The 27,003-nt window shown below is 49.1% G+C and overlaps 1 protein-coding gene across 2 annotated transcripts in view; it reads left to right on the top strand.

The window, feature by feature from the left end:
* The window catches only part of PLEKHM2 (pleckstrin homology and RUN domain containing M2), a 39,659-nt gene continuing 12,870 nt past the window's right edge, over positions 215-27,003 (top strand). The window contains exons 1-5 of one of the 2 annotated variants that reach the window (XM_018060588.1): positions 215-471; positions 24,566-24,672; positions 25,067-25,176; positions 25,749-25,848; positions 26,404-26,491. In XM_018060588.1, coding sequence (XP_017916077.1) covers positions 412-471; positions 24,566-24,672; positions 25,067-25,176; positions 25,749-25,848; positions 26,404-26,491 — 465 coding nt within the window. In that variant the 5' untranslated portion in view covers positions 215-411. The remainder of the gene's footprint in view (positions 472-24,565; positions 24,673-25,066; positions 25,177-25,748; positions 25,849-26,403; positions 26,492-27,003) is intronic. The other variant, XM_018060589.1, reaches the window with a different exon arrangement.

The following is a 27,003-nucleotide window of genomic DNA, read 5'->3' as shown; positions in this document are numbered from 1 at the left end:
CGACTGGAGGGTCCTCCCCGGGGCGGGGGGAGGGTCTCCAGGGTCTCTGGGGAGGGGTCGGGGCGCCTGGGTCTGGAGGCCAAGGGGGTCTCCCAATTCCCGGTTTCCCCGGCGCGACGCGGCGCCGGCGTCCCAGCCCGACCGCCGGCCTAGGCGCCGCCCCGCCTGACATCAGTTCCTGCCGCCGCCGCCGTCGCCGCCGCGCACAGCCTCCTTCCCCGCCGGCCGCGCTCCGGAGCCGCCGGGCCGCGGCGGAGCGAGGGGCCGGGCGAGGCGAGGGCCGGGCGGCGGGCGCCGGGCCCCGCGGCCGGCACGACGGAGCCCCCGCACGGCCGGCGGCAGCGGTTGGCGGCGGCCCCGGGGCCCCGGCGCGGGAAGCGGCGGCGGCGGGGCGGCGGCGGCGGCGGCGCCATGGAGCCGCGGGAGGTGAAGGACCGGATTCTGGAGAACATCTCGCTGTCGGTGAAGAAGGTGAGCGCGGCCTGCCCGGCCCGGCCCGGGCCCCGAGGCCAACCCGGCCTGCCCGGCTCGGGCCCTCGACCCCACCCAGCGTCCCCTCCTTTCCTCGGGTCGCTCGCCCGGGGTTCCTCCTGTCACCGGGGCTCAGGACACCGCCCTTCCCCTCCGCGATCCCGGGGACGAGAAGCCGCCGGGAGCCCCTGGACGATGGAGAAGAAGCCGGGGCGGCTCACGTGAGCGCCGCTGCCTCTGAGCTATTTTTACAGAACAAAGTTGAGGTCAGCGCCCTGGGAGCGTCCACACAGCCAGGCCCAGGGGCCCTGCGTCACTTAGAGGGGCTGCCACTCGCCAGGACCCCCTACTCTGAGCGTAGCGGCAAAAAAGCTCTGGGAGGGCCCCACCTGCCGCGCATCTCTGGGCGGCATCGCTGCATCCTCCATCCGCCCTGTGCCTGCATCTCGGGAAGTCGGCAGTCAGGGTCATGGCCCGTGACAAGCAGCTTCCAGTCTTCCCAGTTCGGGGTGACATTGCCTCTGGTCCTGGGAAGTTTCTTGAATAATCTTGCCCAAGGATGGCAGTTTTGAAGAGGCTCACTTCGGAGCTTTGATTGAGAACTAAAGTACTTTGCATTTTGGACAGAGACCTATAGAACTTGGTGACACCACAGTGTATGATGCTCCCTGCAAGAGAGATCAATGTCCCAATTCCAAGTAGAGAAAAAAATATGACCTATTAAAGGCATATATTAATAACTATCTGTATGAAGAAGTCAGCTCATCTGAGAAAGGGTCCCCATGCCAAAAGGTAGGATTCATATTCACTTAAAACCAAACCAGAATTGACCATCATTTGAGGAATATTGTTGCAGTGTTTTCCTAATTTGACTTGCTAGTTCACCCCATAGTCTCAGAAACTGGGGTAGGTCATGGGGGGATGATGTGAGGGGTAAGAGAAGGCTTATCAGATTGATTGCTTCCAAAATGAAGAGAATTCATTAAATGAACCATTATGTTTAGACAATAATGTTCCCCTCTATCCTCACTTAAATTCCTCAAAAGCAACATAGACCAGCAATTTTACCGTTCATAAAGACTGATGTGGCTTAAAAAGAAAAGGAGATTCAAAATGTGCTCTTACTATAATGTTCTTCTAAAAGTAAAACTAAAAGCAGCATTGTAGACATCTGACAAAAGTTTTAGTTTTCCTAAGCTTTGCTTATGCAGTGGGGCATTGTCTTTTGCTTACTAAAGACGTGTAGGATGAGCAAATACTTTGTCTAAAAGCAATCCATCTTTGGCAATGAAGACAAAAGAAGACAATAGACCTTTCTAATCTAATCTGGGCTGATTGTGGCTTCAGGTAGGCACCTTTCTAATCTAATCTGGGCTGATTGTGGCTTCAGGTAGGCCACACATTTTGATTTTTAATCTCTAACTTACAAATCAATGGGGAAAGTCCAGGTAGAAGGAGGTTGGACATGTGCATCAGCACGAATCTTTTGAGAGCAGGGATCTACTCTGTAAGTCAGCCTGCCACTTATGAAAGAGTTGGGTGTGTTGGCCAAGATTCTTATCATGGTATGTGCTTGGACAAGCATGACAAGAAGGTATGTCACACACTAGAAACTGGAAGCTTGTCCCCAGGTACATCACAACAGGAGGCATGGCAAGTGTCGTGTTTAAGAGCATGGATTCTGGAGTCTGGCGGCCTGGGCTCAATCCCGCCCTGCCAGTGAATAACCGTGTAACCTTAGGTAGGTTCCTTACCCTCTCTGTGCCTTGGTTTCTCATCTATAAAGCAGGGATAAAATCAGGGCTCTTGGGAAGATTTGTTGAGAGTCTGTGTGTAGGGTGTTTAGCATGGTGCTTCACCCAGTCTTCAAAAGTTGTCTTAGTCTGTTTGGGCTTCTAAAGCAAACCACCAAAGACTGGGTGGCTTATAAAACAACATAAATTTATTTGTCATGATTCTGGAGGCTGGAAGCCTGAAAATACTTGAGTCCCAGCATGGTGAGGTTCTGGATTTCCCTGGTGGCTCAGATTGTAAAAAATCTGCCTGTAATGCAGGAGACCTGGGTTCGATCCCTGGGGTCAGGAAGATCCCCTGGAGAAGGGAATGGCTACCCACTCCGGTATTCTTGCCTGGAGAATCCCATGGACAGAGGAGCCTGGCAGGAGGAGCCTTACAGTCCATGGAGGTGGCAAAGAGTCTTACACAACTGAGTGATTTATCAACAACAAAAAAGTGGTGAGGGCTGTCTTTATGGCTGAAGACTGCTGACTTCTCCCTGTGCCCTCACATGGTTTTGGGGGAGGGAGCTCTCCTGGGTCTCTTATAAGAGCTCTAATCCCATTCTTGAGGGCTCCACCTTCATGACCTAATCACCTCCCAAAGGCCCCACCTCCTAACACCATCACATTGGTGGTTAGAATTTCAACATCTGAATTTGGGGAGGGGCATACATTTGGGCAGGAGGAGAAGGGGGCTCAACAGAGGATGAGATAATTGAATAGCATCACTGACTCAATGGACATGAGTTTGAGCAAACTCTGGGAGATAGTGAAGGACGGGGAAGCCTGGTGTGCTGCAATCCCTAGGGTCACGGAGAGTCAGACACTACTAAAAAGCAAATACATTCAGTGTGTAGCATAAGTTGTCGCTTTTTCTCTTTGTTTGTGGTCAGGCAGTTCTTCACTTTTACAAGGTCTGAAGATGGCTGAAGGCCTTAGCACCTAAATATTGCTATATATCATTTAGGCTTGTTACCCACTTCCTTTGTATGTCATTTTTCAGAAAACTATTTTGATTCTCACACATGAAGGGCATTTGGTTTTCTGAATCAGTGTATCTGCTTCTAATAGGAATCAGTTCAGCTACAGGGGTAGGCTTTGAGGGCTCACAGTCTTGGGGTCATATTTGACCTTGAACATCAGTCTCACCTACATATTTATGTCACCATGAGAGTAGCTTTGCCTTTTCTTCCATGCTACCTCTGGTAAGATGGTCTGACCCATCCTTTTTAAGGATGTTTCATGAATAAAATGAGGTGTGGGTTTCTGCAAAAAAAAAAAAAAAAAAAGATCCACATGTGTAAGCTATGTTTACACAGGATATTTGAGAACTTTTTACTGAAATAGAATATACCTACAATTCTAAACATACAGTTGAATGGGTTCTCACAAAGTGAGCACATCCATGTATCCAGCACCTACGGCAAGAAACAACTATAGCCATCACCCCAGAAATGATGCCCTCAAGCGCAACCACCCTCCCTAAGCAGCGTTGCTGTTCAGTCGCTCAGTCGTTTCCCACTCTTTGAAATGCCATGGACTGCAGTAAATCAAGCTTCCCTATCCTTCACTATCTTCCACAGTTTTCTCAAACTCATGGCCATTGAGTTGATGATGCCATCCAACCATCTCATCCTCTGTTGCCCCCTTCTCCTCCTGCCCTCAATCTTTCCCAGTATCAGAGTCTTTTCCAGTGAGCTCTTCGTATGAGGTGGCCAAGTTATTGGAGCTTCAGCATCAGTCCTTCCAATGAATATTCAGGGTTAATTTCCTTTAGGATTGACTGGTTTGATCTCCTTGCTGTCCAAGGGACTCTCAAGAGCCTTGTTGAGTTCAGCTATTCTCACATCGAGATTTTGTGATGCTGAACGTGCCCTGTAACACGAGGAATGCAATAGCTGATATGAAGGCAGGATCTGTGGGGATTGGAGAGAACTGGAGAATTTAATAGTTGGCACAGGAAAATGACAAAGATAGCAATGAAAGGCACGTTCCTTATGATAGCAATGAAAAGACGTTCCTTATGAAACGTCTCAGGTGCAGATGATAAAGCTTGTGGTTGCCAATTTGTTAACAGCTAGAGAGAGAGACATCCAAGTCAAAGGCAGTGTTGGCATTTTGAACTGGCATTTGAACTGGTCTGTTAAGCAGCATCTTCTCCAGGGGAGAGGGGGCTGTGGTTTTCATGGGAGTTTTGTTTTGTTTCTGAGGAGCATGTCTGTTGCATATGCTTGCAGTCTGAGCAAAGGTTCTGTGCTGTCCAAGGCAGCCTTCACCCTCCAACAGTCCATATATTGGTTGGCGGAAGAATTTTAACCAGGTGAAGAATTAATCACCAGGACAAGGAGAAGCTTCAGAGAAGGCGAGCTTGGACAGAATCTTGACAAATCAGTAGAATTCAGAGACAGAAAAGAAGTGGGCATTTAAGATAGAAAATAGTGGGCATTTAACGTCCCCAAGGACGAGATGGTTGAATGGCATCATCAACTCAATAAGCAAACTCCAGGAGACAGTGAAGGACAGGGAAGCCTGGCGTGCTGCCCTTCATGGGGTCACAAAGCGTTGGACACAACTGAGCGACTGAACAAAAACAGCAAAGTATCCCAACGCAGCAGGGACGTCCGGGTGGTCTTCTGAGGACGATGAGGAGACATACCGGTCTCAAGAGTGCTGAGAGTTCCTTTCACTGTGGCTGGAAAGTGCTTTCCATGGAAGCTGTCCAGCATGGTGGCTCGAAGTGCAAGTTTCAGAGCACACAGACCTCGTTTGGGGTTTGAATTAAGTTTGTCACTGACTCTGTTGACCCTGGCAAATTACTGGACCTCATTTAGCCTCAGCAATCAGAACCTACTCACAGTTGTAATGAGAATTAAATTACAGGAGCTGGTACACTCAGAGCAAAATATCTTAGAGCACAGTATCTCGCACATAACAAGGCCTAAATAAGATATTAGGTACCACTAGCACTGGCGAGTGTCTGTGTGAACCCTGCCGCTTTTTTCTCTGGGGTAGTTTTCAAAGTCTTACACTATACTTCTGTTTCTTCATGCTCACAGTTTGTCAGACTTTTTCCTCACAGGCCAGATGGTGAATATTTTCAGCCCATGTGGTCTTTGTCGAAACTCTTCAGTTCAACTCAAAAGCAAGCACAGACAATCCATACATGTATGGGTGTGGCTGTGTTCCCCTAAACCTTTTTTGCATATACAGGTTGCAGGCTGGATTTGGCGCAGAGCTACTATTTGTGCACAAAAATAGCCTCCCTAGGGTAGGCTGGGGATCATGTTCAGGGAAATTGGTGTGATGGCTGGTTCCATATAGTTAATGAAGTCTGTATTGTCGCTGGATTTTTGCACCATGCCAGGTTTGTGGAGCCAGTGCAGTCACTCCCGTTAATACTACCGGATGTCCAGGTAATCCTGACTTTCAAAAACTTTTGCTGATCACCTTCTGTCCTGAGTGCCCTCGGCCCTAAAAGGTAGAAGCGAGCACGGCAGACAAGATCTGTGGAGTGGATATTCCAGTAGGAGGGGAGAGGGATACATTAGCAGACAGAGCAATTCAAGGGCTTTCCCGGTGGCTCAGCTGGTAAAGAATCTGCCTGCCAATGCAGGAGATGCAAGAGATGTAGTTTTGATCCCTGGGTCGGGAAGATGCCCTGGAGAAGGAAATGGCAACCCACTCCAATGTTTTTGCCTGGGGAAATCTCATGGATAGAGGTACCTGGCAGGCTGTAGTCCATGAGGTTGCAAAGAGTCGGACCCGACATAGTGTGCATACACACAAGCCAATACAAAGACCTTCTGATTGTGATGTGGCTTGAAGGCCAGGCAGGATAAGGTGGTGAGCAGGAGGGATCTGCTGGAGGGAGTGGGAGGGTTGGGGGGCGGTCAGGGAAGACTTGCCTCAAGAGGTAACATGACTTGCAAGAGGGACACTGACTGCGATGGTTGAGTGAGACCTTAGCCTAGGAAAATGAGTAGTTGTTTTTTAAAAAACCACACAAATACCTCAGAAGTGTATAAAATAAAAAGTAAGTGGCCCCAGTTCTCTACCTCCTCAGCTTCAATTTAGATCCCCTTAAACAGGGTGAATAAATGGATTTTGATGAAGTAACCCCTCTTTGAGAGAATGTTCCCGGGCTGGGACAGCCTTCTCCTGCAGAGGACAGGCCAAGTCCCCACCACCCTCACTCTCGGTGGATTGCCCCTCTGGGGTGGGCTCTGAATGGCCTTCTATTTCTGGCCAGACACACACCCTGTGCAGAGCGGGGGTCTCCCAGTTGGGGTCTGCAGATACTGCTCTTAGAGCTGCAGCTGTTCAACCTCGCCTGGCTGTGCAGCTGGCTCCGGTGGTTAGGCTTGTGTCTTTCCTGTTTTCCACTGAGCTCGAGCATCTCATTCCCAGAGTGGGCCTGGTAGTTAGATCTATGTGGGGATTACACTGACCATTTGGTTTCAATCAATAGTTTTGTTCTCTTGGCTTCATGGAAAAACCCTTAAGAGTTTGAAAATCTTAAGCATTCTGAAAACCCCTAATGACCTGAGTCACCCTGGCAAAGAGCTTAATAAAATAATAAATATCCACACACACATTTTATGAACAGAAATGCTAAGGGCTCCCCGTCCCCTGCCCAAGTCTTGAAGTCACTGGTAGCTGTCTCTCTGCCCCTGTCCTCTCTCACAGCACAGAGGCTCCCTGAAGAGGGTGGGAGGGGCCCAAGGGCCCTCAAGCAGGAACCATTTAAGTGTACCCCTGACCCCCTGAGTGAGCCCACCCAGGCCCAGCATGAGACGCCAGTGAGAAGTGGTCACTGCTCTGAGCCCTGCCTGCTCGCTTCACTATGGTTCTCCTTTTATAAGATGTTAGGGCGCTGTTTGAAGCCTGGTGACGTTGTAGTCCTTGCTGCCCCATCGCAGGCCACCCCGGGCCCTCTCTTTCTCCATGCCTGGGCTCTAGCATTGGGCCTGTCCAAATTGCACAGCCCTATGTGATGAATGGTGGCCACACGGAAACAGGTCTCCATCTGGCGGCGGCAGCAGCCCCCGTTAGTCAGGACAGTCCCCAGCCATCTCTGTAGTCACAGTGGACACTCCAAGTGTCAGATGGAGCAGTGGCCGTTCCTGTGGGTCCCTCTCAAACTCATCTAGCTGGAGCCCATTGTGGAAAGAAATTCCCAGCAAAACTGGAAGCCTGCTGCTGGCTGATGGAAATGTCAGGCCTAAAAACTAGGATTGAGTGAGGGTAGAGTAGGCAAGACGTTTCAGTGTGGAAAGAAAGGAGCTGATATTCGGGGTGTGAGCATTGTGGGAAGAGAAAGTTGGCATATGTAGGTGCCCTATGGCACCCCACTCCAGTACTCTTGCCTGGAAAATCCCATGGATGGAGGAGACTGGTAGGCTGCAGTCCATGGGGTCACGAAGAGTCGGACACGACTGAGCGACTTCATTTTCACTTTTCACTTTCATGCATTGGAGAAGGAAATGGCAACCCACTCCAGTGTTCTTGCCTGGAGAATCCCAGGGATGGGGGAGCCTGGTAGGCTGCCGTCTATGGGGTTGCGCAGAGTCAGACACGACTGAAGCAACTTAGCAGCAGCAGTAGCAGCAGGGGGCTCTTGGGTGGGTCATTCTCACTGTTCGGGTCTTCACTGCTCATCTGTGGCATCACAATTTGCCACCGTGGCAAGAAGAGTGTGGTGCCCCTGAGGCTGGGGGTGCCCTTATGTCCTAAGGGAGCAAACAGGGCTTTTCCTCCATAGATAAAAAGCTCTTCTGGGCGACCTCAATGCTGATAGACCTGGGACCCCACAGTGCAAGGTTGGAGTGGGTGACCCTGGTCCCAGAGCTTTCCTCCCTGGGGTCTGAACTAAGGTGACCATCCCTTTCCAGCCCTGTCCTCCTCCTCATTGTGGTTTGTTTGTGGTGTGAATGTCCTAGAACTTCAGTTTGAAGCAGGAGAATAAGGACAGTTTCTGGGAGCATCCATTTGGCTGGAGGTGAGAGGTCAGGTCATTGTTACAACCACCCAGGGTCATTGTTACCAGCAAGTCATTGTTACAGGTCATACCACAGGTCACTGTTACAACCACTCAGGGCCCCGAGAGCTTCTCTGTCTTTTCAGCAAAGTAGCTGGCCCTGCACCACAGACATTCTCCCATCTTAAATATTTGTAGTTTATCTTCTTTTCCTTTTGCTTCTAAGTATTCACAAACATTATAGAAATGTAGAAGGAAGAAAATATTCCTTTCCTAAAGACTACCCTCTTCCTTGGGTGTCTGTACTTGAGAGCTGGAAGAAGATTCTGAAAAATCGAGTAATATGTAAGAACAAGGGAAGAACTAATGTAGACTTGAAATCTGCAGGTAATTTTTGAAAGTAGTCAGCCTCTGTTCACACTTCTACCCTTTGGGGTGTGTGTGTTTATCTTTTAATAGACAGATTGATTGTATGTTTATGCTTATACTCTAATAAATCACTGTAAGTTCTTTGTTTTGGGGGGGCTGCAGACTGCTGAGGTATGAAGTGTCTAGACATGCTGGCCGGAAGGGGAGTGAGCAGAGCAGAGGAATCCTTACACTTGATGCATTCAGTCCCCTGGATCTCCTTTAATAACCATTATGGGTTTGTAATCCATGGAGTCCTCAACACACTTCCTAACCCTGCAGTTACACTTTCAGCCTCTAAAGTCTCTGACTATTGGACTTGCCTGGTGGTCCAGTGGTTAAAAATCTACCTGCCTGCCAGTGTGGGGGACATGAGTTTGGTCCCTGGTCTGGGAAGATTCCACATGCTGCAGGGCAACTGAGCCCGTGAGCCACAACTACTGAGCCCGAGTGCTGCACCTGCTGAAGCCCCAGCGCCCTAGAGCAAGAGATGCCACAACGATGAGAAGCCTGTGTGCCACAAGTACAGAACAGCCCCTGCTGAACACAACTAGAGAAAGCCTACACGTAGCAGTATAGACCCAGCACAGCCATAGATAAATCACTAAAGTTATTTTTTTTATGATAATAAAGTCTCTGACTGTATCACACAGACCTTAGGAGAAGGCAGGAGTGTCCTCCCAACCTAAGTCGTGGTTTAGATGGTGACTTGGTGGCCATTTTCCTCAGCAGCAATCTGGCTGTCTGGGTGGGGGAAGTACGGCTGAGGCCATGTTGCAGGTACAGCAGGGGAAAGGGGAAGTGAAAGATGAACCCAGAGCCAGCGAAGTCTCCCAGGCTTTGAAAACAAGGCTTTGAAAAACTCCCTTCCTCCTCCCACCAGTGCCACACACAACCCTGAATGTGAGTGCTCAGAAAACAGCAGGGTCTCCACTAGCTTCTGCCTCCAGCACAGTGGCACATGGATGGTGGAGAATCCTGCATGCCATGTGTCCTTTCAGGCCCCTGGTTGGCTTCCAGGTCTCTGGTGTTTGCCCAGGGACCTCTTGCATCTTCCTCTCCACTCTAAAGAGGGGCCTTGGGCCCTCCATCAGGGTCAACCCTGTGCTGAGTTTAGAGGCAGAACACACAGGGTACCCAGGGACACTGGAACACTCCCTTGCCAGCACAGAGGAGCATTTAACTGCTTCTGGAAACATATTCTGTCAAATTATCCAAGAGATCTGTGCCCAACTAGGCCAGTTCCCAACTGCTGTCATTGTTCCAACACCCCAGTTCAGTTCAGTCACTGTTGTGTCCGACTCTTTGTGACCCCATGGACTGCAGCATGCCAGGCTTCCCTGTCCATCACCGAGTCCTGGAGCTTGCTCAAACTCTTGTCCATCGAGTTGGAGATGCCATCCAACCATCTCATCAGCTGTCGTTCCCTTCTCCTCCTGCCTTTTCCAGTGAGTCAGCTCTTCGCATCAGGTGGCCAAAGTATTGGAGCTTCAGCTTAAGCATCAGTCTTTCCAATGCATATTTAGGATGGATTTCCTTTAGGATATACTGGTTTGATCTCCTTGCAGTTCAAGGGACTCTCAAGAGTCTTCTCCAACACCACAGTTCAAAAGCATTAATTCTTTGGCGCTCAGCTTTAACATCCCAAAAGTGAAAGTCGCTCAGTCAAGTCTGACTCTTTGCCACCTTATGGACTATACAGTCCATGGAATTCTCCAGGCCAGAATACTGGAATGGGTAGCCATTCCCTTCTCCAGGGGATCTTCCCAACCCAGGGATTGAACCCAGGTCTCCCACATTGCAGGTGGATTCTTTACCATCTGAGTTACCAGGGAAGCCCTTAACACCCCAGAGAAAGTACAAAAAATGAAATCCATGGATAATTCAAATACCTGGGTTTTTTTGGGTTTTTTTTGGCCATGCTGTGTGGCCTGTGGGATCCTAGTTCCCCAACCAGAGATCAAACGCAGGCCCCCTGCGGTGGGGGCACAGAGTCACAACTACTGGACCACCAGGGAATTCCCAAGTACCTGACTTTTTTTTTTCTTTAATAATTTTGTTCATTATTTCTTCTTGGCTGTACTGGGTCTTCACTGATGCACAGGCGTTTCCCTCGTTGCAGTGCTTGGGCTTCTCATTGTGGTGGCTTCTCCTGTGTCCCACGGGCTTTGTTGCTCTGCAGCATGTGGGATCTCCCCAGATCAGGGGTCAGACCTGTGTGGCAGGTAGATTCTTTACCACTGGACCACCAAGGAAGCTCCCCAATTACCTGTGCTTTTTCCCTGCATGTCTTTGAACAGAGCTGCCAGTAAAGCAGAGAGCCTGCCAACTCCAGCAGAGGGTCTAATAAGCAGTGATTTGGGAGGTGGGAAAGAAAGTTTTATAATTAGGTATATTTAGTGGTAAATGAATGGTTAAGAAGCATTGATTTCACCCAACTTGCTTCAGGAACAATGCAGGCCCGTGGTAAACAAACAGCAAACCCTTTATGTAGCCCTACAAGTGGGGGGCGCCAGTCATTCCCACGATGCCACCAGCCTGGGCACAAGCTGTTCCCGGGAAGGGCTGTTGGCTGCAGGACCAGGTTTTTCATGCCCACTGAGAAACCAGGCCGGTCATCTCTGAATCACAGGCTTTCTGATTGGTTCTTGTGTGGGGATGATGTCTGGGTTGACAGTCTACTATAATTGATTGTCATTTGGAAATGAGCTATTTTCAGGCTAAGGTAGGGTAGGATCTCAGGTGAGGGATTAAATGAGGACAATGAGTTAGAATCACTGTGGTTGCCCAGGATTGGTGGAGCGGTGGACACCAGTGGGCCTTGGCCTCTGTTGACATTATTCTCGTGTTGTCTAGGAAGGAAGCAGCTGGGACATTCCCGACATTGTCCCCCCAGCTCCCATTCCACAGAGCCCTGGGAGTGGCCCAGCGCCTCCTGCTCTGCCCTCCTCAGTAAGACACTGGGATGAGCACTTTCCAGATGGTGGCAGCAGGTGCCCCTGACCTTTGCATTATCCCTGAGGGAATGGGAGCAGAAGGGGCTCCAGTAATAGCTCGTTCTGTGGTATACGAGCACACCCAACCAGAACGCTGCAGTGAAGCAGGAGGACCGCTAAGCAAAGCCAAGAGGTCAGAGCCTGTCCTTACCTCTCTGGACCCCAGCCTTCCTGCCCAGGAGATGAGGGTTCTGGTTAGGTGGTTATTCCTCTGACTTTCAGCTCATTCAGTAAAGTCCCATCACTGAGACCGTCTTCCTCACTCACTGTAGCTCCCCCGACACCCCCCTGGATGAGAGGCTCCAGGAGAGGAAGATGCCATGAGGCCCCCCTCCCCCCAAGAGATCCCTGGGCAAACACCAGAGACCTGGAAGTCAGCCAGCGGCCTGAAAGAACACACAGCACACACACTTCTCCATCCTGGTACCGCTGCCGTGGAGCCACCGCATCCCGCTGCGATGGGAGCAGGAGCTGGCAGCAGCCACATGGTTTCTAGGTCTCTTCCGCCCTTAGATTCCAAACTTCTTCCTCCTGACCCACACCCAGACTTGCCTTCAATTCCAGTGGAGCACCTTTCCAGAAATGCTGTTGGCAGTAGCCTCTCATTCCTTGGATCATGTAAAGCAGGCATTATTGTTCTTAAGAAGCTTTGCTAAGATTTAGGAGACTCTAGCCTGCCTGCTTTATTTATTTGTTTATTTCTATTTATTTTTGAGAAGGTGGGTGATAAGCCCTGGTCGTCTCTTAGATCCATGAGAGGCAGTATCTGAAGCCAGTGCAAACTACTGGTGCAGAGTCAGGGTGGGCGGCCACACCAACACTTCTCCTGCCATCTCTGCCAAGGATGAACCCTCCTAGGGTCCCTCTCCCTGGGCATGTCCAGGCATCAAGATATGGGGCCATTCTGACCCCAAAGGTAATAGATGATATCACACAGCCTAATGTCTGCCTGTCCTCGAAGTGTCTGCCTCGGAAAGAAGAGCAAGTGTTCCCAAGGGCCACAGGCATGGTTTGACCCAGCAGGAGACCCTCAGTGGCTAGAATCCCAAAGGCAAGGCAGGCAGAGGCCTCTCACTCTCTGCAGGCCTCGTCCATCACCTTCAGTGCACCTGCAACCCGAGAGAGGCAGCCCCGGAGACGAGGTGTCCCAGGAGGTCCTGTAGCTCATGGTGGCTCTGCGTCTGGGTTGAGCTCGTGTGGCCAGGGCTGCCATCGGCTTAATAGGTAAAAGGTGCTCTGAGGTCAGGTAGCTGCCCACCCCCCCTTCAGTTGGGTTCTCTTCTCCTTTTGGATTTCTACTTCCTAGACCTGGACTGAGGAGGCTGCTCTAAACACTGTCGTCTAAATACATCTGGTCTCCATGGAGCCACTAGGGTGGCTGCTGTTACCTGGTGACCTCCTCCCTGGGCAGCAGGAGGGACTCCTGCATTCGAGGTCTGTGTGTGCTGAGCGAGGATAGAGCCCCGAAGTGGTTGGGCGGTTCACATGAGCGTGTCGTCAGCCCTGGGTCTCTCCAGCCTCGCGGACTCTCCTGGCTTTATTGGGGCAGGGATTTTATCCTGCTCTGAAATATAGGAATGGGATTTCCCCATGCCCCTCTGCCCCCTCCACCCTGTACAGCCTGTGAATAGCCAGCCGAGCGAAATTCCAGATTCCCTGTCTGTTTGCTGGGCAGCATCACAGCCTCTTTGGTCTTGACTGACCAGGGAGAAAGATGGGAGGACCACTGTAACCGGCTCATTTTCTTCTGGCTGTTTTTAACCTGTCAGAGCTGCCCTTAAGTTAGCTATCGGACCAATTCTGGAAGGATTTCTTGATACCAACCATAAAACTAAAAACCATTTCATGGCTACGCATCTATGAGAGAGGCAAGGCCGAGAGGGCCAGGCTGTTTCAGCTCGGAGCAGAGAGTGGGACTGACGCTAATTAAAATGCTCTGAGTCAGGCATTTCTTGGCTTGCAGGAGTGCACCACCCCCACGTCCCCTTGGCTACCTCTCGTGATTGCCTGTCGTCCCAGAGTGCTCCGCAGAGAGCGCCGGCCTCCCAGCTGTGAGGGTCTGGGGTGGGCTAAGCCTGGGTGCCTGAGCACACCAGGAGGACCCAGAGCAGCCTAGCCAGTATGGGTGTGGCCTGGGAGCAGGAGTTGGAGATGAGGCCTAAGTTCAAGGACTCTCAGGAAACCATGGGTTTAGAAACAAAGCAGTTACTTTTAAATCTTACTGTTTCTCTCTTCATTCTCAGGGGACCTTGCTTATTTTTATAAATTTTCTTCTCATGAGAATTTTTTCCTCCTCCCACCATCAAGCTCACCAGCCCACCTGGGGTCCCATCTGTGGCCACCCCTGCCCTGGGCTGTGGATCCCACCCCGTCTTTCCTGTTCAAGGACTTGGCCCCTTTACTCCACCCATGTTTTCCGGCCATCCTGTTGGCAAAGCTGGTCAACAGAGTTTTCTGTATTGCTGTCTCCTCTATTTGCTTCCTTCTTCTTCCTCTTCTCTCTTCAGTTTTTCCTCCGTGTCATCATACGTCCTGTTTTCAAGGTCCAATTGCCCCATCGATGTCAATTTACAAATACCTCATTTGCTTGAAGCAGGATCCAAAAAAGCTCTAACTCTCCCTGGTGGACCCCTCCCAGGCTTTTGTCTCTGCCTCTTCACCCCTGTTGCTTTTCCTCAAGGTTCGCGCCTCTCCATTTATGTGGGAACATGACCTGATGGACTGATCACTCCCTCCCTTTGCAAACTGTCTTCACTTGGCTTCTGGAGTACACACTGTCCAGACTTCCCACCTGCCTTGTTGGCTGTGCCTTCGCAGTCTAAAGCAGTGATCCTCCTCCCTGGCTGGGCGTTAGGATTGTCTGGGGAGTATTAAAAAGAATTGCTGGCTCCTGGGCCCCGCCCCCAGAGTTTCTGCTCTGGTTGATCTGGGTGGGGGGCGCCTTTGCCTTGTTCTTTTCCTCCAGTTCCCCACGTGAGCCTGTTGTGCAGATTGGGGGAGGGCCCCTGGTTCGACGTTGGAGCACCCTGGCTCCATGCTCAGATGCTCCTCTTTCTTCATTCCCAAGATGATCTCATCCAATTCCACAGCTTTAAATACCATCCAAAGACTGATGGCAAGCAATGACCTCTTTCTGAACTCCAGGCCCACTTATACAACTGTCTCCTTGACGTCTCCGCTTAGATACCTGATAGGCACCTTTTTGTTTTATTAATTAATCAATTAATTTTCACTTTTGGTTGTGCTGGGTCTTCATTGCTGCATGTGAGGTTTCTCCAGTTGGGGCGAGCAAGGACTACTCTCTAGTTGCAATGTGCAGGCTTCCTGTCGTGGTGGCTTCTGCTATCTCAGAGCACAGGCTCTGGGGAGTGCAAGCTTCAGCAGCTGCAGCTCGCCGTTCTCTAGAATACAGGCTCGGCAGTTGTGCGTAGTTGCACAGACTTAGTTGCCCCTCAGCATGTGGGATCTTGCTGGAGCAGGGTTCAAACCTGTGCTCCCTGCATTGCAAGGCAGATTCTTAATACTGCACCACCAGAGAATACCGCCCCCACCCCGGCCAACACATGGGTATTTGGAACTTACTGTGGCCAATGTAGAGCTCTACCCATCTGGAAACAGCACTGCCATTGAGTTACTCAGACCAAAAACCTTAGAATCATCCTTGGCATCTTTTTTTCTCCCCTACCCTACATCTAATCAATCAGTAAGTCCCCAGGGCACCACCTGCAGAACAGATGTTAGATCCAACCCTTTATCACATCCACCACTATAGCCAGCTCCCAGCTTATCCATCTACACTGGGATAGCCTCTCAGCCAGTCTGTCTGCCTCCACCGTGGCCTTCCACAGTTTATATAGACACCATATAGATGCTAGAGCAGCTTTGTATATTGAATTATATTGTTAACATTTCCCTGTTTTCAATAATTTCCCATAAAACTAGGAATGAAATGCAAGTTCTTTTACAACCGCCTATATGGCTGCACGTGCTGTGGCCCTTGGCTGTTCTCTAATCTCATTATCACTCACATCGTTGCCATACCAGTTTCTTTACTGTTGCCCCTGTCTCAGGACCTTTGCACCTGCTGTTTTTCTAACGAGAGTACTCTTCCCCTAGCTACCTCTGTTGTCATTTCCTCAGTGAGACCCCATATTTACAGCAGAGTCCTAATCCCTGCTTTGTTTCTTATGGCATTATTAATCCTTGGCACTATATTATATATTTGCCTATGATTTACATTATACAACGGCAAGGACTTCTGTATAAGAATAGCATTTGATGGGAATTACCCAGAGGTCCAGTGGTTAAGACTCCAAACTCTCACCACTGAGGGCCCAGGTTCAACCCCTGGTCGGGGAACTAAGATCCCACAAGCCACATGACACAGCCAAAAAAAGAACAGCATCTGGTGTATACATGATGGGTGCTCAATAAGTCTTTGTTGAAACATTTGAATCTTCAAGGCTCAAGCCTCCCCTTCTAGCCACTGCTAAACTGAGCATTGGGCAAGAGACACCTCCTGAGCCAGACTGTGACAGATGTGCATTCCTGGTCACCTCTGCTTGAGGCTCTAGACCAGAGGTCAGGAGACTTTTTCTGTAAAGGGCCAAGCAGTAAATGTTTCAGGCTCTGTGGGCCACACAGCCTCTGTCGCATCCACTTAGTTGGGCCCTCATAGCACCAAAGCAGCTATAGATAATGCAAAACACATGGGTGTGGCCATTTTAATAAAACTTTATTTGCAAAAATAGGCACACCCACTGGCCATAGTTTGTTGACCCCTGCTCTAGACTCCTACTGATTGTGAAATTTTTGGCCTTTTCCCCAAATTTTCATGGGCATGAAAGAAGTACTCGACAATCTGATGGGCGGGAGGAATTTTTTCCCAGAAGTGGGGAAGACTCCTCCTGGAGAAGCTCTGGCTTGTTTAACCAGACCATCCACTTCCTCACTACTGGGAAGATGCCCATGTGGAGCAAAAGGATGGTGAGAGTATGTGGGCTTTCTTCTTAAAGGAGCCACAGCAGCCTTTTCCTCCTCCATCCATCTTTCAAAAAACAGAGCTGCAGAAGATACGGCACTCATGTGCACCATGGGCTTTTTGCTGTTTGACTTAAAGAAAGGAGGGGACTGCATTTCACTTTCTTGGGTTCTCCTACAACATACTAGAACAGCATATAATGTTTTATACGCACCATTCACTTGGGGATCTTGAAGCTAGGCTGGATGAAAAGACTTGGATTTAAAATCTGCCTCTGCCACTGACTAGCTCTGTGACCTACTTTTTGGGTTGCTGTGATGGTAAAGTTAAGTAGTGTTTGTAGAATATGTCATCATAGCTGCTAACATTTATTAATTGCTTTTAAGGCATTGTGCACTTTGATAAATACAATTAAGGTATTATCTGAACGCTCACACAACCTATGTTTTTGTAGATCAGGAAACTGAGTTTAGGGACTTCCCTGGTAATCCAGTGGTTAAGACCCTTTGCTCCCAATGCAGGGGGCATGGGTTCCATCCCTGGTCAGGAAATTAAGATCCCATATGCCACACGACATAGCTGAGAGAAAAGGAAACAGTTTAGAGAGGTTAAGTCCCTTGCCCAAGGTCACACAATGAATGTGCAGCAGAGCCTACATTTAAATCCAGGTTGTCCGCCACCTTCATAGTGCACATAACAAGCCTTCCATAAATGATGGCTCTAGGGACTTCCTGGTGGTCCGATGGTTGAGAATCCACCTTGCTACGTGGGGGACGTGGGTTTGATCCCTGTTTGGGAAACTAAGATCCCACATGCCACAGAGCAGCTAAGCCCGTGCACTGCAACTATTGATCCCACATGCCACAGCTAGAGAATCTGTGTGCCACAACAGAAGGTTCCACAGAGATGCAAGGAAGAGCCCATGTGCCACGACTGAGACCCGAGGCAGCAAATACATAATTTTTTTTTCTTAAATGATGGCGCTAGTTACAGCCAGTGGTAGCTGCTCCAGCAGGTTTTGTGTCTAACTAAGGAGTAATTTTGAATACGATTCGGCAGTCGTGCATCTAGGCAGCGTTGTGTTCATTAGCCCCATTTCACTGATTCTCTTGCTCAGGGGCCCTCAAATGAGGCTTCGATATTTGCTCTCCTCCCACTTTCAGAGCCTGTGACCTTCCTGGTGCCATGAGTAGCTCCTGGCAGCTGCCGCTCTGTGGCCAGGGCAGGGGTCATGGGGGAGGAGACCTTGGTTGTTCACCTTGATGTGGCACTTTCTGAACAGCTTCCAAGGGATGAGCTCAAGCTGTTAGCGAGTTCCTGAAATTCTTTCGTCACTGACTCAGAGACATCCCCATCCTCCTTCCTGTTCCCTCTCAAGAACTGTACTGGGTTGTCACATTGATTGTAGATCTCCTTGCCCCCTGAGATGATGGAAATGTTTTGTCAGCCTGCTATGAAAGAGTGGTTAAAGGATAGGCTTTGGAACCACCTGCTAGTGAGCTAGGAATACTAGTTCTTGAGAGCAGAGAGAGCATTACTGAGTCTTCTTTGACCCTGAACTTATGTTTGGCTAAGTGCTGTGTCATTGGTGTAACTAAGAATATGGAATATTCCTTCCCTTTATTTATTTGGAGTATAATTAACTTACTATATTTGTTTCAGGTGTGCAACATAGTGATTCAGTATTTTTATTCGCTATAAAATGATCACCACATTGTCACCATACAAAGCTACTATCATATGGACTCTATCCCCTGCCCATGAGTTATTTTATAACTGAAAGTTTGTAACTCTTGATCCCTGTCACCTATTTTGCCCATCCATTGCCCCCACCCCCACCCCAGGAATCACCAGTTTGTTCTCTGCAGCCATGAGTCTCTGTTTCCTTATGTTTGTTTGTTTTGTTCTGTGGCTGAGTAACATTCCATTGCATATATACCACTTCTTTATCCATTCATCTGTCGATGGACACTGAGGTTGCTTCTGTAACTTGGCCACTGTAAGTAATTCTGCATGAACTATCACCGTGGTTTCATTATTCTTAATAATCTTGGCTAATGCTTACTGAGCATTTTTTGCTTACCAAGGTCCATGCTAAGCCTTTTCATTCTTTATATGATTTGATCCCCTAAACCAATAGACCTTTCTGCAATAAAGGAGGGTTCCACATCTGCACTGTCCAATACAGTGCTCACTAGCCATGTGTGGTTACTGAGCATTTGAAATGGGACTAGTGCAACTAAAGAACTGCATTTTTACTTTTGTTTGATTTTAAACTCAAGTAGTCGCAGGTAGTTAGCAGCTACTGTATTGGACAGCTTAGCTCTAAACAATGTTTTTAACCTCTTTTACAGATGAGAAAAAGTGAGGGTTAGAGGGTTAAGTAATTTGCCAAAGATACTTAACTTTATAGTAGCAGAGCCAGTCTTTGGACCAGTGTTTCCTCTCCAGAGCCCTGGCTCATCACCACCATGCTGTACACTCTTTCTATTATACCTTTTGCAAAAGTTGTTTCCTGGTTGCAGACTTTCCCCTAACTCTTCCTACCATGTATATGTATGCAACACCCCCTTGAAATGTACAAGACCTATCCAAAGAAAGTTGGAAAACTTACCAAAGGATATAAAAAAAGACCTGTGTAAATGGGAAAAAAAAAAAAAAATTCCAAGGACTTCCCTGGTGGTCCAGTGGCTAAGACCCCACACTTCCAGTGCAGGGGATCTGGTTTGATCCCTGGTCAGGGAACTAGACCTCCCATGTCATAACCAAAAGAGTTCCTATGATACAACTAAAGATCCTGTGTGCCACAACTAAGACCTGGCACAGCCAAATCAATTCATTAAAATAATTTCTTTTAATCAAAGTAAAATTTTTTTTAAAATCTCATGTTCCTGGTGGGAAGACTTGGTATTGCAAAAATACCATTTTTTCCCCAGATAATCTCTGGACTGAGTATAATTTGCTTCCAAATCCAGAAAGTAATTATAGGGAAATGTTATTCTAAAAAAATATGCCAGTAGAGTCAAAACACTTTTGAAAAAGGATGGTTGCGGATGGAGTGGCCTCATTCTGTCCATAGCAAGATGTCTAGAAAAATGTTTTATTAAATCATAAATCGGTAAGGGACTACCAATAAATGTGGAAAATGGGTTATCCATCCAATTAATAAAGCTGAATCCTTACCTCATGCCATACATAAAAATCTAAACATTAAAAAAGAAACTACTAAAACTATAGAAGAATAAAGGTACTTTTTATAATATTAGACTGGGGAAAATGGGAAATTATAAAGGAGAAAATGGACAGATTTTACTATACAAAAAATAAGAATTTCTGAATAGGTAAAAAAGCACCATAAGCAAGGTTTAAAGGTCAGTTGAAAAATAAAGGAAAAAAGAAAGGTCAACTCACACTGGGCAAAAAATGAACAAATACAAAAACACCCCACATAGCAACACACAGGATTAAAACCTTAACTAGCAGAGAGTATCAACAGAGCAATGAGAAAAAAGCTGCCAGGAGAAGGTTTGGCAGAAGTGTGAACAGGCAATTCACAGAAAAAGCAATACAAACAGCGAATAAGGATGTTCCGCTGCATTGGTGATCAGAGAAATACAATTTAAAACAATTAGATGCTGTTTTTCACCCACTGGACAAGCGGAAATTACTAATTATCCCCAGTTTGGGCCTGCACGATGGGAATGTAAATAAGTCCAACATTTTAAAAGAGCACATAGCAAGATCCAGCCAAATTGTAGTTATGCATGTTCTTCAGCTCTGTGGTTCCACTCCGTATACTGTTCTGTTCTACCATATGGAAATAGCCACCCAGGCATCCCCAGATGTGCACTGCAGTATTCTGTGTAATACCAAAGAAGTGAAGACAATAGCTGTATCTAACAATGGTTAAAGCATGGTGCAGCATATTTTAGAATACACTTGTGGCCGTTAAAAAGGATGGAGTGGATCTCTCTGTGATGATATGGAAGTATACATTTGATATATTAAGAGAAAGCAAGTTTCAGAGCAATGAGTACAGCATGATCCCATTTCACTCTTAAGTCTTTGTATGCAGGAAGAGAGTTGCAAGGGCACGCATACAGGCTGTTGACAGTGGGGGCAGGGAAAGGAGATCTTCATATATGTGTGTGTGTGTGAGTATATATATATATATATATATATATATATATATATGCGTATATACGGGGCTTTCCTTGTGGTTCAGCTGGTAAAGAATCCGCCTGCAATGCGGGAGACCTGGGTTTGATTCCTGGATTGGGAAGATCCCCTGGAGAAGGGAAAGGCTACCCACTCCAGTATTCTGGCCTGGGGAATTCCATGGACTATACAGTCCATGGGGTTGCAAAGAGTGGGACACAACTGAGCGATTTTCACAACAATAATGCATACACACACACACACACACACACACACACACACACACACACACACACACACACACACACATCCATGTGGCTTATACTTTTACAATGAGCAAATAATGCTTTTAGAATATATCTAGTCCATGGGGTTGCAAAGAGTGGGACACAACTGAGCGATTTTCACAACAATAATGCATACACACACACACACACACACACACACACACACACACACACACACACACACACACACACATCCATGTGGCTTATACTTTTACAATGAGCAAATAATGCTTTTAGAATATATCTTGTTTTAAGGTGTCTTGACCTGAAAAAGGAGTCTGAGTTCCAGCCATGGCTCCCTCACTTAGCTGAAAATCAAAGTGAAGGACTTACCCTTCTTTGACTTTAGTCACTTTCTCTGTTTAAAGATAAGTGAGTAAAATTTTAAACTTTTCCATATTTTTCAAGTGTTACGATGGGTGTGGCTCCCATCAAACAAATGAATAAGCCTGTGTTTTCCTTCCTTAATACAGGAGTTGCACTAGATCTCTAAAGATCCTTCCAGTTCCTACATCTAAGAATCTCTGGTCTCAGATTTTCTTGGATTTTGAAATTTTAAAAAAAAAGGGAGGTGGGGGACTTCCCTGGTGGTCCAGTGGTTAGGACTCCACACTTCCAATGCAGGGACCCCGAGGTTTGATCCCTGGTCAGGGCACTAAGTTCCCACATGCCATGTGGCATGGCCAAAAAATTTAAAAAAAAAAACAACTGGACCTGGTGTCATGGTTCTCGGTGGGAACCCATGCAAGCGTACCTTCAGCCACTGCAGTTTCTGGAGGCTCCGCTGTTTCTTTTAGTTCTAGGAACCTCTGCTCCTGGGGCTTGCCTCTTGGGAGGAGAGGCAGACCCTGCAGGATGGAGGCCTGTCCGGGGCCAGCAGGGCCGCTGGGTTTACTCTGGGCCACGGAGAAGAGAAGCTATTTTTGTTGTGGGGGCTGAATGGTTGGCCTCTGGCCAGGAGCGCGTGCTTGCTGGTGTGGTCGATGCGCCTTGCCTACTGAGGCCGTTTCTGCCACTGCTTCCAGGAAGCACTTGAGAGCACGTTCGTCCAATGCCAGGAGCTTAAACCTGAGATGAGTGTACAGAGATGAGTGTTCTTTTTTGTGTGTCCTTCCCCACTCTGGCCTTTAGAAGGGCAGCAGTAGACCAGAGGTAAGTGGGAAAGACTTTCCTCCCAGATCTTTGCTCCTTGACAGAGGCCCCCCTCCTCTTAGCGGCTGTAGAGATCTCAGTTCTGATCTGGGCTTTCTTGTCCTTACTGGAGCTGAGCAAGCGGCCCTTGCCTCCATCAGTCTGCTGAGGTTACTCTGTGGTGCAGCTCATCTCACCTACTGGCCAAATCTATTTTTAATATGAGGTTTGTTGTTGTTCAGTCACTAAGTCATGTCCAACTCCATGGTCAGCAGCAAGCCAGGCTGTGTAATCACTATCTCCCCAAGTTTGCTCAAACTCACATCCACTGAGTCAGTGATGCCATCCAGCCATCTCCTCCTCTGTCATCCCCTTCTCCTCCTCCCTTCAATCTTTCCCAGCATCAGGGTCTTTTCCAATGAGCCAGCTCTTTGCATCAGGTGGCCAAAGGGTTGGAGCTTCAGCTTCAGCATCAGTCCTTCCAATGAATATTCAGGGCTGATTTCCTTTAAGACTGACTAGTTTGATCTCCTTGCTGTCCAAGGGACTCTCAAGAGTCTTTTCCAGCACCACAGTTCTAAAGCATCAATTCTTTGACACTCAGCCTCCTTTATGGTCCAACTCTCACATCCGTACATGACTGCTAGAAAAACCATAGCTTTGATTATACAGACCTTTCATGACAAAGTGATGTCTCTGCTTTTTAATACTCTGTTTAGGTTTGTCATAGCTTTTCTTCCAACAAGCAAGCATCTTTTAATGTCATGGCTGCATCACCATCTGCAGTTTTGGAGCCCAAGAAAATAAAGTCTGTCACTGTTTCCATTTTTTCCCCCATCTATTTGCCATGAAGTGATGGGACCAGATGCCAAGATCTTAGTTTTCTGAATGTTGTCTTAAGCCAACGTTTTCAATCTCCTCTTTCACCTTCATCAAGAGGCTCTTTAGTTCCTCTTCAGTTTCTGCCATTGGGGTGGTATCATCTGCATATCTGAGGTTATTGATATTTCTCCCAGCAGTATTGTTTCTAGCTTATGATTCGTCCAGCCTGGCATTTCACATGATGTACTCTGCATGTATAATATTAGGTTATTTCTTTTTTTTTAGATTTATTTATTTAGCTTTGGTTGCACTGGGTCTTTGTTGCTGTGCGCAGACTTCCTCTAGTTGCTGTAAGCAGGGGCTACTCTTCATTGTGGTATGTGAGCTTCTCACTGAGGTGGCTTCTCTTATTGTGGAGCATGGGCTTTAGTTGCCCGTGGCATGTGGGATCTTCCCGGATGAAGAATTGAACCCACATCCCCTGCACTGGCAGGTGAATTCTTAACCACTAGACGAGGAAAGCCCCCTAATCTTTTTTCAGTCCAGCCTGGGAATGGTGTAATTCTTGGTGTAGGGCTCAATCTGAGCCTGGCGGGTACCTGGATCCATATCCAGCCAGCTTCCTCAGGTAAACCCAGTGTCCCATGTCAGCCTCTGACAAGAAGGCCATTGGAGCAGGTGCCCACATCCCTCAGCCCTTGGTTTGTGCAGAGGGGCAGCTTCAGGCAGGCCACCATGTGGCCAGCTCCAGGGCAGAGCAAGGGGATTTACTGGGCACTGTGTGTTCATTTGTATACATAATATTGTAGGTACCCTGGTGGCTCAGATGATAAAGTGTCTGCCTGCAGTGCGGGAGACCTGGGTTCAATCCCTGGGTCAGGAAGATCCCCTGGAGAAGGAAATGGCAACCCACTCCAGTACTCTTGCCTGGAAAATTCTACGGATGGAGGAGCCTGGTGGGCTACAGTCCATGGGCTCACAAAGAGTCAGACACGACAGAGCGACTTCACTTCACTTCAGAGCTCCTAGAGTTATACAGCTTGGTGGCGCAGGCTGGAAGCGTGGTACCACCTGAGACCCACATGTAGACCGTGACTTCCTCACCAGCATCAAGCTGTCATTGTGACAAGCACACAGGAGTGCCTCTTGGGGACCGGGCTCTAAGTTAGCACCCCTCCTATGCCCACTGACACCTGTGGTACAGGAAAAGCAGCTGGTGCAGGCAGTTCGAGGTTGATTCTGTTGGTCACCGTGGATACATCCTTTGACTGATGTTCTTAGCTACTTTCTTTTTTCTTTTTCATTTCATTTCTTTCTTATTTGCCTGCGTTGGGTCTTCGTTGTGGCATGTGGGATCTTCTCTGTGGTGAATGGGTACATGGGATCTTAGTTTCCCAGCTGGGGATTGAACCCACATCCCCTGCATTGGAAGGCAGGGGATTCTTAACCACTGAACCACCAGGGAAGTCCCTTTAGTTACCTTCTTGATTACAGACCTTCTGTGGCCCTCCTCTTCGTCCATTTCTAATCTGGGGGGATTTTGTTTTTCCTTTCAGTTGCAGAGCTACTTTGCCGCCTGTGAAGATGAGACCCCTGCCATCCGCAACCACGACAAAGTCCTGCAGCGTCTGTGTGAGCACTTGGACCACGCTCTGCTCTACGGGTAAGGGGACAGCAGTTTCTGGAGAGGACCATGCGGCTGGACAGGGCAGAACCAAGGCCATGGTAGCCCCCAGAGGAAAGTCCCTAGCCTTGACTGCCCTTTATTTCTTCTTTCCTGGCAGAAAGACATTGGTCTCACTCAAGGGGGCTGCAGACTGTCTGAGCTTGTCCCAGTAGTCCGTCTCTGAGCAGGCATGAATGATGGGGGAAGGGATTAGCCACAGATGAAATGATGGCGTGAAGGCCTGGTGGTGGAGGAGGAGGAGGAGACCTGTGGGTGCCCTGGGAATCTCAGCTTTCAGCCGTGGACTTCCTGCTGACTCAGAGGCTGGTGGGCCCGCTGACCACAGGGTGGCCCCATCCAGGTCACAGCAGCTCCTGTCCTACTTTCTCAGGCTGCAGGACCTCTCATCTGGCTACTGGGTGCTCGTGGTTCATTTCACCAGGAGAGAGGCCGTCAAGCACATCGAGGTGCTACAGCACGTGGCCACCAACCTGGGGCGCAGTGAGTAGAGCCAGGCTGACTCGAGGAAGCTTTGCCCTCCCTGCAGGTAGCTTGGGACTCAGGTCAACCTGGGAGGCCAAGTGCTTCATGGTGTCCAGTGGTGGAGGGCTGTTGAGATGCCAGCGCTCTCCACAAGGCCTCACTTCTCCCCAGCACATGACATCTGGCTGCAGCCTCATGGCTGTGGGGAAGGAGAGTAAGATGCTAAAGGGCTGGGCTCCTCCTGAATCCCAGCCCAAGCATGAGTGAGGGGTCTCGCCTCTCTCCCTGAGCTATGATCAGTGTCAGCTACAGGGTCAGCGCAGCATCGTTACATTTCTCAACTCAGCTCGGGTTTGCAGTCTGCCCTGGGATTTGCAGTCTGCCCTGTCAATCCAAGTTTCCTGGCCAGTTACAGGCTCGAGTCTGATGAGGAAGGTCAAGATTTCAGGGCGTGGCACTTCTGCAAGTGAGAAGGCTGTTGGGGTGCTTGCTCTCCCCGGCCACTCCTCCTCCCTTTGCTCCTTGCCAGGCCAAGGAAAGCTGCCACCTGCTGGGCCTTCCTCCCACTTACTCCTGCCCTTCATTTGCAGGCCGGGCCTGGCTGTACCTGGCCCTCAACGAAAACTCCCTGGAGAGCTACCTGCGGCTGTTCCAGGAGAACCTGGGTCTCCTGCACAAGTACTATGTCAAGTGAGTGTCCGGACGCGGGGTCTCATGCACGGAGCTCCTGCGTGCCCCTGAGCCTCGTCCCAACATCGTACCCATGCACATACCACACTCTGCCCGCCCCTCAGGGGCCTAGCCTGGCTGGGCAGCCTGAAGACACACCAGTGATGGCCTGAAAGCCAGTGGAGCTTGCCTATGATGGCTCTGGCCAGGAGACCAGATTCCAGCTGGGCTCCACGAGTCGTTTGGTGCCTGATCAGCCTTTGCCTGACCCTCTAGCCAGGCCTCAGACCTGACCAGAACACTCAGCCTTTGCTGGCGTTGCTGCAGGAAGTGTTCAGAGCAGCTGCCGAGAGCTGCCACAGGCCCCATATCTGAAGACATGGGCAGTGAAGTGCCTGTGGCTCCAGAGCCAGGCAAGAGTTCTGGAAGAGGGTGGGCAAAGGCCGCATCAAGCTTGGGGATGGAGGGAGGAGGTCACACATCAAACTTCAACGCAACTGGCTTGTTGGGGAGGCAGGGCTATGCTGGAAACCAGGCCCAGAGCCACCATGAATGACCCTGTCTCATGCCCCACAGGAATGCCCTGGTCTGTAGCCATGACCACCTGACCCTCTTCCTGACCTTGGTATCCGGGCTGGAGTTCATTCGATTTGACCTGGACCTGGTGAGACATCCCAGCTCTCACTGCTCATAGGGGCAGAGGGGTGGGCAGGGTGGGCGAGGTCCCGCCCAGGGAGCCTGATGGGCGAGGCTGAGTCTGAGCATCGTGCTGTTTTTTCAAGTGAGGGAACGGTTCAGGGGCTGCCCAGGGGGACTAAGGTGACTCTTGGCCAGAATCCCTGGTTTGGGTGGCTCCTTCCTGTCTCTGCCCCAACTTGGAGAAAAACCACATCACCTAGAGTATGTCAGCACTTAATACTCCATGTTCAGAACATGAATCTTTTGAGAGTCGAGGCAGATTCATCCTTGGGCCTCCTGGGATCCTGGAAGCGTCTCAGCTTCCTGCTTCCCAGCCTCCCTCCTGGTCATGGTCAGTCGCGGTCACGGTCACGCGCTAGAGCCATCGCAATGCAGCCCAGGAGCTTCAGAGGCACCTCTGCAGCCTCGTCAAGATGCAAGAAACTGCCCCCTGCTATTTGGGTCACCAGCCTAGATCCAGACTCCGATAGCACAGAC

The sequence above is a fragment of the Capra hircus genome, chromosome 16 (genome assembly GCF_001704415.2).
Source record: "Capra hircus breed San Clemente chromosome 16, ASM170441v1, whole genome shotgun sequence".
Classification (NCBI taxonomy): Eukaryota; Metazoa; Chordata; class Mammalia; order Artiodactyla; family Bovidae; genus Capra; species Capra hircus.
The sequence above is the reverse complement of the archived record's forward strand: the minus strand, read 5'-3'. Positions and strand labels throughout refer to the sequence as shown.